At 40.2% G+C, this 19,343-nt stretch overlaps 1 protein-coding gene across 1 annotated transcript; it reads right to left on the bottom strand.

Moving 5' to 3' along the window:
- Positions 1 to 2,606: 2,606 nt before the first annotated feature.
- Positions 2,607 to 5,076, bottom strand: LOC122643898 (probable inactive purple acid phosphatase 27). Its single transcript, XM_043837469.1, has 4 exons — positions 4,949 to 5,076; positions 4,561 to 4,748; positions 2,755 to 2,941; positions 2,607 to 2,668 (listed from the first exon to the last, which is right to left on the bottom strand). The coding sequence occupies exons 2-4, from the start codon at positions 4,719 to 4,721 to the stop codon at positions 2,630 to 2,632; spliced, it is 387 nt and encodes a 128-aa protein (XP_043693404.1). The 5' UTR covers positions 4,722 to 4,748; positions 4,949 to 5,076; the 3' UTR covers positions 2,607 to 2,629.
- Positions 5,077 to 19,343: the final 14,267 nt, after the last annotated feature.

Here is a 19,343-nt window from a genome sequence, read left to right as displayed (position 1 = left end):
CGCTGATTTCCTAGCTAAGTTTGCAGCTAAGAGTGGCTCCTCCATGTCTGGAATTCTGATCTCCCTTCCTCAGTAAATGGGTTTTTATTAGATGATGACTTGTGTCGCCATAGATTCAGGTTTGACTAGCGTGTGGGTGATTCCTTTGTCCATGGTTTGGTTCAGGCCTTTGCCTTATTTTCCGTTGTGTATCCGTCTGGGAATACCTGGACGTTAAATTCTGTTTTTTTTTTTTTCTTCTTTTTTCATTCTTAATATATTCTTTGCTGATCCTTAGCAAAAAAAAAAAGCAAAATCAAAACATAAAGGGTTGAAATCCATTTACTTACATTGACAGGAAACTTGTCCAATGCGAAACCTGCCATTCCAATGACTACATGAACCAGAGCACTGTAATTGCTATTATCATATGTGTTAATTCCATTTATGCCTTTAGTAGGCATGCCCTTGCAGTTATTCTGATAAATGGCACACGTTCTTTCATAGCAATGGACATGGCCCCACAGAGCTAGATCCACCTGATTCATGGTCACAAATATAATGTATTATTACCTAAATGATCTGTGTTCTAATGTCATCTTACTATTAATGCATCGCATCAGTCACATTTTGCTTACCTTGTTGTCCATTAGTATAGGCTCTACTGCTGTATCAAACTTAGGATCCATGCTTTTAGTTAGTCCTCCTGATATTGATGAGTACATAGGCCTGTGTCTGCATCAGCAAATGTTTCAGTTAGATAATTAAACCCTTCCTCGCTTTCATATCACAAAATATTATCTAGTGATACTAATCAAATTTCAAAATGAGCTTCAAAATCTAAGAGTGAGAGGTTCACGTCTTTAATTCTTCTCAATCCAAGGCCCCCTTCTCGTTTAGGAAGGCACACTACTGCCACACTGATGGTGTACGTGTAGGTTATTGGAATCGTAAAGTCAGTCATACAGAGAGTTCGTATATTTATTAAACTGGTATTTTCGGGTTACCACAATCCAAACAACTCTTCCTCACTTTCATATCATAAAATATTATCCAGTGTTGCTAATCAAATTGCTAATTAAAGAGCAACAGGATTTTGAATTCTTTAATTAGTATCTTTGTCCAGAAAATTTAAACACTATCCCTTCCCATAGACGAGTTGGTAAACCCCAGAAAGAAACCAAGAACCTATTGCGGGGAGTATCAATATAAGAAAGAGTCTTAGAAGGTTTGCACTTTAGCCCTAACATAGAATGAAATGGAATCCCAAATCTGGTGAATAGTTCTAGACCTCCTAACCCAATTTCTAAGGTTCCGTTCCATCCATATGTGATAGATGAAAGCTTCAAATGCAATCTTACCAATTGAATCTAGGATGGATTTCCCTTTAAAACTTTTCTAAATTCACCTCCACTCTACCTCAAGGTTCCTAATCCTTCGGTTGTTAGGCCAGCATTTAAACATTATCCCTTCCCATAGACTAGAAGAGAATGGACATCGGAAGAATAAGTGTTGTATATCCTTGACTGAATTACAACAAAAATAGCAAGAAGGTGGAGAGAGAACTTGTCTCTTTGAAGGAAGTCTTGAGTTGGGAGAGTCACTCTCCAAACAATAAAATTGTGCATAGGGATGTGATTCTTGAACCAAACTACATCAAACCAGGGCATCAGATCCGCTGAGGATCTTACGAGATTCCAAGCTGAGTTCGAGGAAAAACTCCTAGAGTGGGAAGCATTCTAAACAACTAGATCCTGAGAACCTCTAGGCCTCCTACTAATCCCCTTATAAGCTAAATGCACCTCAAGCATACTAGGAGGAAAGATCAGGCCAAGGTTCCATCTACCATCAATGAGAATGGAAGATACCTTGGCAATTTCTCAGTCCTAGAAAGATAACGAATTGATTCTCCAAATTGAAAAGAACCCCCAGGGTATGCTAGTTGTCCAACCAAAGAAGGGTGGAAGGGCCATCATCCAATCTGGATTTGATAACTAGAGCAAGATGCATCTAGTAGGCATGATACTGTCCAAATGGAATCCTCCTTAAGGTATCTGGAATATATCCAATCAATTGACAAACTCTTACTCTTGGACACCAGTTTCCACATGAGTTTCACAATCCTACAATATTCACATCGTTGATTCTTCAAACCCAAGACCCCCCTCTCGTTTGTGAAGACACACTGACGCCAACGAATGGTATGAAGGAATTTATTATTGTCAGCGCCTTTTCACAAAAAGGCACTCATCATGGATTCCGCTCTCTAGATGATGAATTGCGGTAACCCGAAAATACCAGTCCAATATATATAAACACTCTACAAAATTGTCTTGACCAACACTAATCTACCTGTATAAGAAAGGAATTTAGCTTTCCAAAGTTGAAGCTTCTTCCTTAGATTATCGAGAATAGGCATACAATGGTGGGCAGTGAGTCTAGCCGTAATGAGAGGAAGGCCAAAATATTTCATTGGGAATAAACCCTCAGAGAACCTTGAAATATCCCTAAGAAAGCATCACCATCCTCATTCTTTATGGATGCAGTCATTAGAAGACCTTAACCCATCTCCAAATTCAACTTTAACTTTAAGAGAGAGAGAGAGAGATTGCTATATTTACCTTGTGAAGACTAACCAAGGAGTTCTTGATCAATTCACCGAAATTATATCCCTTACCATCCAAAGGTACTGTAACAAATTTTTTACTTTTAGAATATTGTAAATGATTTAATGAATAAAAATTGATGTAACAGAAAGATCATCTTAAATATTACCTGTTCAGAGTTGGGGCTCCAATCATGCTCAGTAGAAACTACAGTTAAATGAACAGGACCTTGCTCTATGGAGTACCATGATTTGTCTTTGGCACTCGTGGGCATAGGAAAAGATGTTTCATAAGCCACTCCACATTCTCCGCCTGAATCCAGAGTTATGTAAACCGATCCCGAGTCTATATAATCTCTGTAACAATGTTCAATGGATCATCATCCTCCCTAATCCTTGTATATTTTCCACACAAGACCCTACTGTTAGGAATTAACATGTAACAGAACAATGATTGGAAGAGGAAAAAAGAAAAAGAATCACATAGCGAACTCAAAGATTTATCTGGTTTACCGAAGATGGATTACACCCAAGACCGAGCGATAATTAGGGCTTTCACTGTTCTGATGAAGAAATTACAAAACCCTCACACACACTGATGCAGCATCGGATATGGCTGATCGGGTGGACCACGATCGCAACCATCCCAAAGAGCTTAGGCGTTCCGCACGGGTTCGCCAACCGCCCCAACGCCTTCGCCACATCACCTAGGCGCCACATCAGTTCTTGGAGCACAAGTTATTGGGGCCTAGCATATCTTTTAGATTTTAGAATATTTGCCTTCCTATTTATTAGATTCAATATGTATGTACCATGTAGGATTATTTGCTTTCCTATTTACTATTTTCCTTATGTGCTTAGGATCTTTTGTGTAATGCAACTTGGGTTGCAAGTTTTAGTAGTTTAGGAAGGTTACCATTATTCCTAGATTCTATGTTCCATTATTTCCAAATATTTTGTAACCAATTCTTGGGCTTTAAATCCCCAACCATGGAATGGAATAGAGGCAGAATTTTATGAGAAATATTGTGAAGCTTTAGCTCCAACCGATCCTGCTGTGATCACCCCTCCTCTGGCCTTGAAGAGCCACCCATCGGCAGCCTTGAAGAACAGCCTGCGCCTAGAAGAGCGCCACCCCTTCGCTCCTTGAAGAGAGCCCTCACCACGGCCTAGAAGAGCCGCGGGCGGCCTTCACCCTCCATCTCACCTCCATCATCCCATCATCTCCCCCTCATTCTCATCTCCCTCCATCACTCTCCCTCTCACGCTACCCTCCACCTTCACTGCCCTCAATCCCTTGACTCCACATAAAATATAAACCCTTCCATCCATTTATCATCGCATGCGATAACATTCACCCTCTCAATCTCTCTTCCATTGAGCGATCCTTGATCTCTTGAGGAGATCCCCATTACACACACCTCCTTACGAGATAACACCCTATATATAGCGTTTCATGCAGTACAATATAGCGAAACCCTAATCGTCGAAAGTACAAATATCCCAGTATAAATGACTCCCAAAAAATTTGGTCGGGGGCTCCGCCCCTACACCCCCTGGATAGGGGGGTGTTGTCCCCTTGCAACCTATGCCACGCTCACCAGCGAGCAGGACCTCTGTTATTGAGGAAGAATCAAAAGTACTTCCAGGATTAAACTGCAATCAAGCTTCACCAATAACAGTTATCTCCGTAATATTTAGGTGCATATGATCTAAATCTTACTTACAGGTAAAAAATATAGTAGGGGAGGTAATTTCGGTAATTCCAACCCAAGTACTACACGTCTGGTCCGGATCTAACATTTAGCTTAAACCTTTAGTTCTAACTTGTGAACCTGCCCAAATACTGTATTTCAATAAGCCAAACACCCATGGTATCCAGTTTACCAAAGAAGCCATGAACCAACATAAGCCCCATAATGTGATAAATAAGTAGTAAATTATAAATATTGTATAATGAGGGTAACAGTCAGTACCTCTCATGGTTGCCAATTGCAGTCATATAGGAAACATGAGATGCCACAGGGATGATATGGTGAAGGAAGAAGTCCCATTCCACTAAGAAACCCGTAGCATAGCTTATGTCTCCAATGTGAAAAATGGAATCAATATTGCCTGAAGCAACTTCTTTGGCCATGGCATCCACCACTGATTTTGATCCTGGCTGATTACTTAAGAAGAAACATTTAATAAGAGATGTCTAAGTGTTGTCTGTGTACATTAATGACCACCTATAGAAAAGTAGATTGAGAAATATTTCCAGTAAAAGATCTAGACAGAATTTAGATGAATAAAATCTCTTCTTTTTGAACTATGTTTGATTTTATAGTGAGTTTTAATGAATTGAAATTTTGAGATTGTGACCTGAATGTAGTGCTCGATGGAGCCATCATGGGGAGCTTTTCCATGTCTCCAAATGCGATGAATTTGAGCTTCGGCGACCCTCCGGCAGGTGGGGTTCGAAATTGAATTTGATCACTCCAACCGATTGCATCACTGTATTATGAGAATAAACTGCATGTCATAGTGTAGAGTATTAAGTACTAAAAATAAATTCATAATGTAGTGTTACGTTTGTTAATGAAGAGCAATCTACTACTACCATACTGCATGTAACGACCTGGACTCGATCAAAGGAGTAGGTCCCATCTTTACGAGGCTGATCACACAGGTTCATAAAATTCATATAAATTTAAACCAAACAATGTCCCAGATCATTCACTTTAACACATGTGGAAGCAGTGCATTAGTTAAAACATTTCCCATAAGATAAATACACTGGTGGCTAAAGTAAATTAGTATAGCTACAGTCCATTATTGGACCAAAATGAGTGTTACATATCACTTACATAATCCAGTTAAAACATTGACTAAAAAGAAAACCACTAATTGTTCCCATTACTTTAACAACTTTAATTACACAAAAAGGTTTCAGAAACATGAAACTATATACATCAAAAAGATCACATAAGGATCATAAACATCATCAAAGGTTTGCACCTCCCATATTATCTATGGTGTACACCTTTTCATCTGCAAAAAGGTCAACTTGATTGGGATGAGCTTGCACCCAATTGGGTGCAATATACATTACACACAGGCACAAATATCATATAAATAATGCATAAGCATTAGATATTTATGTCAAGCAAACCAATCACATATTCAAACATCCAGGGCATCCCATACTACCATGAATAGTCTAATATCAAACCAGCTTATATCAAGGAAAACCAAACATGATAAATGAATCCCACATGTCCCATTCCACCAAGATGACTCGTGCATCAAATCCGGTTTGTAATCACACAGTATGCAAAATTCTTAATTTAACCAGGTTAAATCATAATCATTAAATTACTCTGAGCACAAGTTGCGGGTTGTCTCTCTAGGTTGCTTGTCCATACAAGCTCTAGGAACACACTCACTAGATTACTTTTCCTATAGGTGTTGTTAGGTTACTTGTTCATACAAGCTCTAGGAACACACTCATAAGATTACTTGTCCAATAGGTCTCGTTAAGTTACTTGTCCATACAAGCTCTAGGAACACACTCACTAGATTACTTGTCCGAAAGAAGCCCCCAAAAAAGTATTGTATAAGCATTCATAATAATTCAACATCTTCAAGATTCTTTCATTCTCCTTATATTCGTATTGTTACACGAGTCTATATTTCTTCCATTACATAAGCAGAGCAAAATCATTCACAAAACCATAATCATTGACATAGCATATAAAAATCATTCAACATAATTTATCAACATAGCATTCTCATTGATTCATAACATTCTTCTCCATATTTTGAACTCATATTCATTGCATAAATATCATAACATTGCATTCCTCATATCTAGTCTTTCATTGCATATTTCACATGATGATTCAAGTAGCATATAAATATAATCAGTATAACTTCTATTCTTTAACTTTAATACTTCATACATCAGGCATTGCATTTCTCACATAACTGATTCTAGTGACATATTTATATCCATTATAACTTTCATACATTAGCCATATTGCATTCATCATTCATATTACACATTATATAAAACCCCCACCTCAGTCTTCCTTTAGTTCCTCCTTTGATCTAATGCCTCTAAGTTCTCAAGAATGGCGTACAATTAAAGATCACCTACATAGTCGACAGTAGGAATCATTACCATAGCTTACATATCATATAAGGACATTAGAAGACCATTAAAAATGACCCAAATTGGTTAGAGGGTCAAAAGATAGGAGTTGAAGTCTAAAAGATCCAAAAATCAGCAACACAGGGCCATCTGGATCCAGATTTGCTTAATCCGAACTCGCCGAATGGCTGCTCAAGTGCAACCAGCGCTCGCCGGTTGATATCCAGAGTCGCCTGGTTGCTTCTAGAGAGAAACCGGAGCCCTCCGGATCACAGAAACTCAGCTTCTGCCTGGATTTTCTTCCTCTGTTCTTTTAAGGATTTGAATGGGGACTTTGTCCCAGCTTCTAAAACACATCTAGGGGACTTTCAATCAACCAAAAACATTTCTAAAAACCTATACAAACATCCATTAGCAAAACCAAACAAAATTACCACATTACAAGAAACACTCACCTTAAATCTCAAATCTTTTGCACTCTTCACTGGAAATCAGTTCCCAGCAACCTAGATCATCACTAAACTCCTCAATAGGTGTCTTGATCATGCATGCAATGCACTCCTAGCAAGAAGGCACGAATTTGCTAGATACTAAGCCATAGAATCTCATATCATTGAATCCATTGAACATCCTTGTTGAAATCTTGCTTTCCTCTTTTCATTCTACAACTCCGACAGTTGATCAATGGTAAAGATGACTCAATACCACAATCTCCAACACCTCGCCACTAGTTCTCCATAGGTTCTAGCATTTCCAGCAACATGCAAGTTCTATTTCTTCCCATTTCCTTATTCTTCTCTTCTTCTTTCTTAGGAGAAAAAAAATCTTTTCCCAGCTTAATCTCAAATGCAAACCTAAATAGAGATGATACTAATTCCTATTTAAGTCCTTAAAGAATATACAAAACTTAATAACTAACTTAACTACCAACTAATCAAACTAATCCAACTAATCTAACTATAATGGCACTCTTGCAATAATTCAAATCCCCTTTTGGACTTCCAAGATTGGCCATGGTAAACAGTTCCTTGAATAGTACCTCCACTCAAAAATTGCCCAATAAGCTCTCATGCATCCTTACCTAACTCTTTAACTTCCCAAAATGTTCTTCACTTAAAGTGCAATCAACTATAAAACCTCAAGTGAACCAAATCCAATATGATCCAAATCCATGGGTTGAACCACCCATGACTTAAATTGACCCAATCTACACCATACCATATATAAGAACTCTTACTATATAAATACTATTCACATATATACATTATTCAATAACACAAGTTGAGAATTACTTTAAACCATAGTTAGTATGTATATATATATATATATATATAACTAAAGGTCAACAAGATTTAAATTATAAGAAAGAAAAAATACAACTGTTTAACATCCAGACATATCCAGACGAATACAAAGCAACAACGATAGGGGAAAACCACCCTTAACACAAAGAAACAAATGTAGGAACCAAATTAGGTGAACCTAAATCTGGCTCACCCCACAGAATCTTCTAACATCGCCTCCTTGATTGAAAGAGGAAAATCAAGAAACCAAATATTTGAATCACCACCCATGGCCGCAAGCTTAGCAAGGAAATCAGCAATGGGGTTCATCTCCCTAAAACAATGAGAGATCTTCCACTCAATCAGATCAAGGAAGGACTCAAGGTTTAACCAATCTTGTTTAACAAACCATAGGATCGCCCTCGATTTAATGGCACAAGTAACTGTAGTTGAGTCACATTCAACCCAAAGTCTTGTGACACCCATCTCCTTAGCTCTTTTAATACCTTGAATTACTGCTATAAACTCCGCCTCATAGATGGTTTTAACACCAATGAAAACACTGAACGCAGAAGTAGGGATGGCTTGCTCATCTCTTAGAATGCCACCAACACCAGCCCTTCCTGGGTTCCCTAACGCACAACCGTCTGTATTCAACTTAATCCAACCCCTAGGAGGACAACGCCATAATACCTCCCTAATTAACTTGCTTGGCTTTGGAATAGAAGGAATTCTCAATCTTCTAGCGCAAACCAAGTCTTGAGCATTAGAAATTGGAGATGAAAAGGAACCAGCAAGCTCCTTGAGAAGATTTAGAACCACTTTGAAAGAGATCCCCACAGGCCTATTCTTACTATCAACTTACGATAGTTACGTTCCGCCCACAACACATATGGAATCAACACCATTCCTATAAGCCAAGCATTAGGCATAGAGACCACTTTAGACTTCCTCTTCCACCAAACAATAAGGTCTTGAAAGGAGCACAAATCAAGCCAACGCATCCCAAACAAATCCAGAAAGCTTTTCCACACAAATAAAGAGTAATCACACTGAAAAATTAAATGTGCAGCAGATTCAGAGGCACAATGGCAAAATTTGCAGTGAGAAACGACCACTACACTCTTGGTTCTAAGAGATTCCTCCGTTGGGATTCTTCCATATACTAATCTCCAAGCAAAACAAAAATACCAAGGAAAGAAAAATTCCAAATCACACTATACCAAGGAACTTTGGGATTCCTCCTTCTAATATTTTCCCAGGTTGAAGAAACACTGAAAGTCCCTGAGGGGGTTAAACCCCAAAAGCATTGATCCTAACAGGGCGAAGAAGGTAAAGGAACCAAACTAAACAAAGAAAAAATCTCACCAAGAAAAGTTGATTGAACCTGGGGGAGATGCCAAGCTGAATTAACGAACAAATCAGCTACCTTCAAGTATTTATGTAAAAATAACTCCTGGCTCAACCCTGATGCGGACGCAATAGACTCACTCCCTTGACTGGCCATCCCCAATGATCCTCCTCTCATGCTGCTTCATCAAACTCCGCACTTTTTTTATACCCGACCAAATAGAGGAGGACTTTTAATGATTTTTAAGAGAACCATCACCATTAAAAAAGCGAACTCTAAAAAGTTGGCTGACCATCGACTGATCTTGCTTGATAGACTACGCTAATTTACAAAGTAAAGCCTTATTCACATCTTGCAGCCTCCTACTGCCCAGCCCCCCTTCTGAGGCTGGTTTGCAGACCAAATCCCATTTTACTACAAGCGCTTTTCTCGAGCACATTGCCAGACCCGATGAAGTTCCAAATGCACCTCTCCATTAACACTATAAAGGAAGAATGTCATCAGTATACAGAGAAATTCTGCACTGGAATGTTCAGAATTACAGAACTGACCAATTCCACCCTTACTGCAAAGGAGAGAAGCTTCCCTTTCCACCCAGAAAGCTGCTTTTTGAACTTGTCAACCAGGGGCAGTAGCGCATTCTTTGTAACCCTCCCTTTGAAGATTTTGACACCCAAATATTTAGTTGGGAGTTTACACAATGGGATATTCAACAAGTCTGAGATCCGCTACGTTTGGGAAGGAATGATAGCGACACAAAAGAGTTTATTTTTCTCCAAGTTAATTCTTTGACTTGAAAATTTTTGATACTTCTCCAAAAATTCTTTCAAAGCCCGGACATACCTGAAAGAACTATTGATAAAAATAAACACATTATCACTAAAAAGAAGATGACCAGGGGTAGGGACCCCCTTCGCCTCTTCAACGGTTGAATCTTATGATCATCCACCATCAACTTGAGGCCTCTACAAAGCATCTCCTCCGTAATAATAAAAAGCAAGGGAGAGAGTGGATCCCCTTGAATCAAGCCCCTTTCAACACCAAAAAATCCAACCGGACCTCCATTGACAAGAATAGAGATATGAGAGGAGATGAGTAACTGACGCAGCCAAGAAATCCATCTATTACTGAAACCGAATTTCTCCAGACCCTTGAAAAGAAAATTCCAAGATAGAGAGTCATATGCCTTCTGCACATCAAGTTTCAGACCAATACTACCTCCCCTCACCGCCTTGTGCATTTAATTCCCCAACTCCCTAGTGAGACTAATATTAGAGAAAATAACCTTCCCCTTCTGAAAAGCACCTTGCTCTTCTGATATCAACACATGGCAACAAATCACCAACTCTGTTTGCCATGATTTTAGAAATTATTTTATAAACACAATTACCCATGCAAATAGGGTGGAACTTTGTCCAAGGAAATTGCTCCATCCACCTTATGAATCAAGGTAATAAAACAATTATTAATACCTTTTGGAATGATTCCTTTAGGAAAAAAAATTCCTCACCGCCTTGCAAACATTAGATGCAATAATATCCCAACAATGTTTGTAAAAAACAAATAGAAATCCGTCTGGACCCGAAGAACTATCAGGATCGAGATACCAAACTGCTCTCTTTATCTCCTCACTCCTAGGAAGTGAATCAAGCCTCGTTTTCTCAGCTTCACCAATCACAGCCGGAATTACATCTAACAGCTCAATGTGCTCCTCCAATGGACTTGATTTATGAAAATTTTTATAAAAATTAGCAATGTATTTCGCAACACCAACCAGATCATCAACCACAATACCATTTTCTTTTTTCAACCTGCGGATGTGATTTTTTATTCCCTCCTTATCATAGAAGATAAGTGAAAAAAATTGGAATTGCGATATCCCCACTTGAGCCACTTAATTCGAGACTTTTGACACCAAAGTTTCTCATTGTTCGCCAGGGCATTCAAATACGCCGTCTTCGCATCTTCCTACATACCAAACAAGGAGTCATTAACCTAAATAATATCCATGGCCTCTTGAATATCCTCTAATGCCACTTTCGCTTCCTTAAGAGATGTATCAAAATTTGGGAACTCAGAATGGGCCCAGCTTCTCAGCAGGGCTTGAGACAGTTAAGCTTATGACCAAGAACAAAGAGGGGCGTACCCAGCACAGGCTGAGACCACAAATCTTTGACAACATCTGCAAAACTAGGCCGCTACATCCAAAATTTATGAAGCCTAAAGGGGGCATTTTTCAATTTACTCGTCAATTTAGAAACAAGGATCAAACGGGAATGATCAGACGCAATACGCTGCAACACCTGTTGACTGCAAGATTGAAAAGAAACCGACCACATAGAATTGCAAAAACTACGATCCAGCACCACATCTACGTGACCAATTCTCCTATTATTTGACCAAGTAAACTTTCTTCCACGAGAAGGCACAGCAAGAAGCGCACACGAGTCAACCATGGCACCAAACTCCATGGCAGACCATAAAGAGGAAACCCTTAGAACATTTTCTCCGATGAAAGCAAGGTGGCATTGAAGTCCTCAACAACCAACCAAGGGGCAGACACCATATTAAGCCCAGCCAAATCCATCCACAAGTCCCTATGACAAGCCCTGAAGCAGCTAGCATGTACCACAGTAATAAATGAGAGAATTCCATTCCAACTCACTGAGAAAGTTAACTGTTGATAAAAAAGAGAAACAACTTCCACATAACCCAGAGGTTTAGGACCTTTCCAGGTCGATTATTATAAATAAAAGCAGCAGCATAGCCATGTTTATTGAAAAAGAGAGCAGGAAAATTACTGACCTCCACCTTCGGTTCCGTAATGCGGATCAAGTCCAGATAAATCTCCAAAATTAGAGAAGAAAGCGCTGCCTTAGTAGCACTCTTGTTAATACCTCTGATATTCTAGAAGAGGAGCTTCATGGAATAACCCCTGATTTAGATGCCAAACAATCAGATGCTTGCGGCAAGCCTGATCCACTTCCTAGTGTTTCTTCCCTCCGCGTTGTTGGCTTGCACTTGTGCCCCTTCCAATTCAGCCGCTTGGGCAGCCTTATCAATCTCCATCATTTCAGAAGCATGCAAAACCACCATACAAACTCTAAGGGAGGTCGGAGCAATGGAATCTACCACATGCGATTCACCAACATCAAGAACCACTTCCAAGCAACCCTTCGCACGAGAAAGAACATCTTCCCGCTGAGAGGGCAGCGAAGAAACACGCCCAGCATGTCTACCTCCACGAGTTGAGCTATCTCAAAAGCCTTAAGTAAGCCCACCTCTCAAAACCGACCCGCGACCGTGCGCAAACACCTGAGGCCCACCATGTCCAGTCCCACGCCCAGGCCCATGTCACGATTCAAATTTGAATTAGAGTGACAAACAAGGGAAGTATCTCCACCCAAAATTGGTTGAGCTAATCTCTTAACCGAATCTTCCACAATTGGGGGGATAATATTATTTCCCAAAATAATAGGGGGAGTTGGAGAAGAGAAAGAAACAATCCCTTCAAAAATATCTCCTTCCAAAATAGGCGCATAACCATCTTCTCCCACCACGAAAGCAATGGCCAACGTGTCAGGTACCCTGGACACTCCCTCCGGCGATCCCCTTGGTAGCGGCCCAATAACACCGTCGATTCTCACTCCAACAGCGTTCCCAGACTGAGAGGATTGAGGGGGAGAGGGGAGCCATCATCGCTGCCCGTCTCCTCACTATGATCAATACCATTAACACCACCATGGACGACACCAAGAACACTAGACACCATCTGCTCCTTCCTTTTCTGTTTCTCATCCGCCTCCTTTCTGTCCTTGCACTTACTGAAAGAATGCCCCACACGCTGGAAATAACCACAATGGGTCATATTATCTTCATAAAGAACAGCCTTCCTAGACGAAAAAAACCTCAGAAAAACCATAGTGTTGGCGCTCAAACATGATTTCTTCAAGTCTATCAGCAGACGCCTCCATGTCTACCAACACTCTTGCAAAGTGACCAACTGACCACTCCCTGGTTCTTCAATCAAGAGCCACAGGTGTAGGTCAAACTACGGTCCAGGGATCAAACCATGGCTCCCTATGGAAACCAATTATAAACCAATTAGGGTTTTACACCTCCTGGGTTATCCCATGGTGTCCCATGGGTGCCCCATTTAATTTTTAGGGTTTTTCATGATTGCCCATGGGAACCTTGGTGCATTCCTATTAGGGTTTCTCCTTCGCTATTGTGTCCCATAAATTTTTTTTATCACAATAGGGACAAAGAAATTCATCTTTAATCCATCACATGGCAAGAGAGATCCATCCCATACTCGAATGCACAGCGGAAATAAATCGATTCGAGTTTCTTTTGCATCCCATAAATATTAATAATTAAATAACTGAAGGAATTAATAAAGAACTGCTAACCTGGTGAGCCTCAAGTGTTGCTCCTCCAATAGACAGTGGTTATTCCTCCAAGAAGCACTCCAAGCAGACAGATCTGAACCTTCAATAGTGCTACCAAGGTTCTCCAAGCCAATCCCAATATATCTCCAACCAGATCTGGGTTTCTAAAACCCTAGCTCTCAAAACTAGAGAGCAAGAAGAAGAAATCACAAGAGAGAGAGAGAGGGGGAGCCAAAACCGTGGGAGGGGGTGGCTGTGAAAAACGTGGAAGCTTACCTCCCTCCTGCGTTTTGGGTCGTATTTATAGATGGGTTTCCAAAACCCAAATGGGAAGAATCCCTGTGAGAGTATGACACTCTCTCTCCTGATTTGTTCTATCTGTTTATCTCTTGATTGGCTTTATCTATTTATCTCAGAGTCCTTTGTTTGGTGAAGAAACAGAATCTAATAGGAAAAGTATTATTAATTACTTTATTTAATATTTAATGGATAATTACAATTAACACCATATCCATTAATTAAATAAAGTATTAATTAAAATAGTAAATTCCAAATAACTCCCTATATGATAACATTTATCATATATAATCCCCCCCACTAATCAACACCATCATTATGGAATCTAGGGCATGTACACATGTACTGCCAAACCCCAATCCATAGTACATGTCCACATAAGAGAGTCTAAGCATCTAATCGGGTCCCGCAAAACTCGATAAAACATTTTGTTCAAAAATTATAAATAATGTATCATTTTATGTAAAATAGATTTTTGCAAAACCATTTCCAAAACGACACTGGATCTAGATTCTGATCCGACCATGCACAGACAGTCTCTATCTTAGTGTTCCCCAATCGGGCAGTGGTGACCGTGTTGGATAACTCCTTCACTCACAAAGTGTTCATGCATTCCCAGAACACCAGCTTTGACTCGCTTGAGTCTCAGTCATTGATGAACCAAAGAATGCGATCACACTTTGCAATGACAGGGCTCCCTCAGATATAGGGTGCCGGTGACACATGTCTATCCCTTCCTACATCTGGCAGTAATACATGAGGGAATCGACAAAGTAGATTCTTCGCCAATGCACACATCAAACATGTGAGCACTCACATTCGTACCCTGACATCACATGTCTAGGCATACCCAATGCGACGACCATATGATAAGGGTGCCCAGCCCAAACCCTAGTCGTGACTACCATTTTAAGTATAACTTAGGGACACATAATGCTCAAAAAGTTTATATCGCATGTGACAATATCAAACTAAAATATATAAATGTTCAATACAAAGGTGAACCGGATTGAACCGGACCGAACCGGGTTTGATAGACACACACTTGTCCAACAATCTCCCACTTGTACATCAAAGTCAATTCCCCATACATTTTAAACCCATGCCGTCCATGTGTTTCTCAAACACTCCTGGAGACAAACCCTTTGTCATGGCATCAGACACATTTTCAGTTGTGTCCACTTTGGAGATATTCACGTCGCCCTGCTGGATAATCTCTCTGATGAGGTGATACTTTCGTTGTACGTGCTTGTTCCTCTGATGAGCCCTAGGCTCCTTTGCTTGTGCAATAGCCTCTTTGTTGTCACATAACAGGGGAATGGGGCCTTTGACAAGATCAGGGACTACTCCAGAAATGTTAGGAACTTCCTAACCCAAACACCTTATTAGCCGCATCACCTAATGCAAGGTGTTCTTAAAAAAAATTGTGATCGACTGTAGATTTCTATTTTGTACTCCTTTATACAATGACACCTCCACTCATTAAACTAGTAACGACTCACAATACCTACTGCATAGCAAACGTCGGGCCTCACACACAACATAGCGTACATAAGACTCCCTACTGCTGAGGCATAGGGAATCCTCTTCATCTCTTCAATGTCTATCTGAGACTAAGGGCATTGAGATTTGGAAAGACTGACTCCATGTCAGAAGGGAACACTTCCCCTCTTGGAGTTCTCCATACTAAATCTGGTCAGGACTTTGTCTATATAGGTAGCCTGTGACAAGCCTAGCATCCTTCTTTGGTGATCTCTCACGAGTTTGATCCCAAGGATATAGCTAGCTTCACCAAGATATTTCATCGAAAACGTTGTGGATAACCACTGTTTTACTAATGAAAGAAAACCTACATCATTACCAATCAGTAATATGTTATCTATGTATAAAACAAGAAAACATACTGCACTCCCACTGATCTTTTTGTAAACGCATGGTTCATCCATGTTTTGATTAAAACCAAACTCTTTGATTGATTGATCAAACCTAATGTTCCAGCTCCTGGAAGCCTGCTTCAGTCCATAAATGGACCTCTGCAATTTGCATACCTTTCTTTCTTCCTCCAAGGAAGAGAACCCCTCTGGCTGTTCCATGTAGATTTTCTCTTGCAGGAACCCATTCAGAAATACAGTCTGCACATCCATCTGCCAGATCTCATAATCTAAGTGTGTAGCGATAGCCAATAAAATCCTAATGGATTTCATCATTGCCATTGGTGAAAAGGTTTCCTCATAGTCTATACCCTCTTTCTGGGTATAGCCCTTTACCATTAGTCTCGCTTTGAATCTTTCGACCTTTCCATCTGCGCCCTTCTTCCTCTTGAAGATCCATTTACATCCAATCGGCTTAACACTAAGTGGTGGATCGACTAGAGTCCAGACCTTGTTGGAATGCATCAAATCGATTTCAGAGCGCATTGCCTCCAGCCACCTAGTGGTATCAACATCCTTTAGAGCCTCAGAGTATGTCATCGGATCATCATCCGATTCAATCCATACCATGTGGAACTCTTCCACTATTTTTTCTTCGGTTAGAAGAGTAAGCCTGGTGGGTGGTCTAATAGTCCTCCCACTACGTCGAGGTTGTTCAGGTGTTGGTATTTCAGTGGGTATGTCAATTGGTCTAGCTTCTGGAAGTGACGTTTCTGAGCTATCTGATAGCTCCTTAATGACTATTGGTTCAGATCTCTGGGTCATCATTTCTTCCTCCAAAAATGTGACGTGTTTACTTACAATGACCTTGTGGTCAATCGGGTCATAAAAATAATATCCAATCGTGCCTTTGGGGTAGCCTAAGAAATAGCATCTCAAAGTCCTGGATTCTAACTTGTCTGTCTGTTGCTTTCGCACATGTGCTATACAACCTCATACCCTAAGGTGTTGAATACTAGGCTTTCGCCCTTTGCACAACTCAAAGGGTGTCTTGGCTACAGACTTAGATGGAACCCTATTCAAGATATAAATCACCGTCTCTAAAGCATACCCCCAGAAAGAGAGAGGCAGCTCACTATAAGTGAGCATCGTTCGGACCATATCCAATAGGGTCCGATTGCGTCGTTCGGATAAACCATTTTGTTGTGGTGTGCCTGGATTAGTTAGTTGACTAACTATCCCTTGTGATATGAGATATTCTTTAAATTCATCCGATAGATACTCCTCTCCACGATCTGATCGTAAGGACTTGTTGCATTTATCGAGCTATCTTCCGACCTCGGCTTGAAATTCTTTAAATTTATCAAAGGCTTTCGATTTCCTACGCATCAAGTATATGTAACCATATCTAGAGTAATCATCGGTGAACGTGATAAAGTACTCATACCCATACCTTGCTTGTATATTTATGGGTCCACACACATCAGTGTGTATCAACTCCAATAGATCTGTGGCTTTAGCGTATTTATTGCTAAAGGGTTTCTTGGTCATTTTGCCCTGAAGGCATGACTCATAGGTGGGGAATGGTTCCACCCTTAGACTCTCTAAGGGTCCATCCCTCACCAATCTATTGATTTGGTCCAAATTAATGTGACCTAATCTTAGATGCCACAGGTATGTTAAGTTCACTGGAGCTGTTTTCTGTTTCAAATCAACATTTGAAACAACATTGGTTCTAATAGGGCAATCTACAAAATACAAACCACTTTGCATATATCCGGATGCCACAAAGGAATTATTAAAACGAATAATCAACTTAGAATTAAAGGAAAAACTATATCCATCCAAAACAAGTTTTGAAACTGAAATTATCTTCCTCTTGAAAGAGGGTACATAATAGCAATCCTTTAAAACTAAACTAGCAGAACTAAAATTCAAAGTAAAAGTTCCCACAGCCATTGCCATGGTCTCAGCTCCAGTACCCATCCGAAGACGCACCTCATTTCTTTTTAGGTTCCTTATCTCCTTGAACCCCTGCAAATAATTACAAATGTGAACAGTGGATCCACTATCCACCAACCACGAATTGGTAGGTTCAAAAGACAAATTAGACTCATAAAGAACGTAAACATCACATGTACCTTCTTTAGCAGCCTCTATTTCATCCAGCTTCTTGTCTTTCAAAGTCGCCAGGTAAGCAAGACAGTTCCTTTTCCAGTGACCCTTCTTCTTGCAACAGAAGCATTTGCCTTTGCCTTTATTGCCAGACTTCCCACCCTTGGTTTTCAGGGTCTTACCCTTACTTCCCTTTTTCTTCTTCTTTCCACTTGAAGAAGGCTTTGCCTCAGTTGCATTGACTTCAACCTTGTCCTTTTTCAAGGACGCTTTCGCCTCTTTCAGTGCGTTAGCAAGCTCGGTGAGCTCCATCTCCTTGTCAGACATCTTGTAGGACATCTTAAAGGTTGCATAGGCAGGGGTGAGTGACGCTAAAATCACATCAGTCTTGTATCGCAAGCTGAAATCAGTCCCCATGGATTCCAGTTTTTCAAACAGATTGATCATTTTCATTACATGATCCATCACTGGAGTCCCCTGGGACATCTTGGTATTGTGGATCTAACTCACCACATTAGAATGGGCGTGTATCAACTGCCTGTTGAACAATTTAGCAAGCTTATCCATCCTACCCCCAGCAGTGCGTATATCCTTGATCGAGTCTACAACTGACTTTTCCAACGATCCTAGGATATAAAGTGATGCCTTGGAATCCCTCATGAGGAAATCCTACATCTCTTCATTTGCCTCAAAATCGTTCGGATCGGGTTGAGGAGGAACTTGTTCATCTAGAACTATGTATAGTCCTTCAGCAGTCAGAAGCAACTTAATGCTCCGATACCAATCAACATAGTTTGTACCATTAAGTTTGTATTTACTAATGAGTGCTAACAGGTTGGAATGAACGGAAACCATTGTATAATTATTTACACATGCACAAGTAAAAACCACATGCTAATTAACAACCATTGAAATAAATTGAGCACACACACATCAATGGTCTTTCATGATTTGGGTTTCCCTCATAACCCAAAAGATGAATTGGATACCTACAACCCTTGCATGCATAACTTACCCTGCCGGGAGTCATTACACACACCCTGGTAGTGTGGACTAAGCTGTCCGCCTCATAGGCTTCTAATATTTTTGGCAACTTGAGTATCATGTCCAGATTCTGTCGACTGACATACACCCAAGTCATGTACTTACCTATTGCATTAGTTAGAATCATGGAATCACGAAAGATGGCCCACTGTCACAGTGCCCTCTCACTATACATACCCTAACGTATCTGGATAGAGGTAAATATAGATAAATGTGTGATAGAGGTCCTGACAATGTCCTGTCAGCTTATTATGCGGGGTCATGTCACACAC

The sequence above is a fragment of the Telopea speciosissima genome, chromosome 10, assembly GCF_018873765.1.
Source record: "Telopea speciosissima isolate NSW1024214 ecotype Mountain lineage chromosome 10, Tspe_v1, whole genome shotgun sequence".
NCBI lineage: Eukaryota > Viridiplantae > Streptophyta > Magnoliopsida > Proteales > Proteaceae > Telopea > Telopea speciosissima.
The sequence above is the reverse complement of the archived record's forward strand: the minus strand, read 5'-3'. Positions and strand labels throughout refer to the sequence as shown.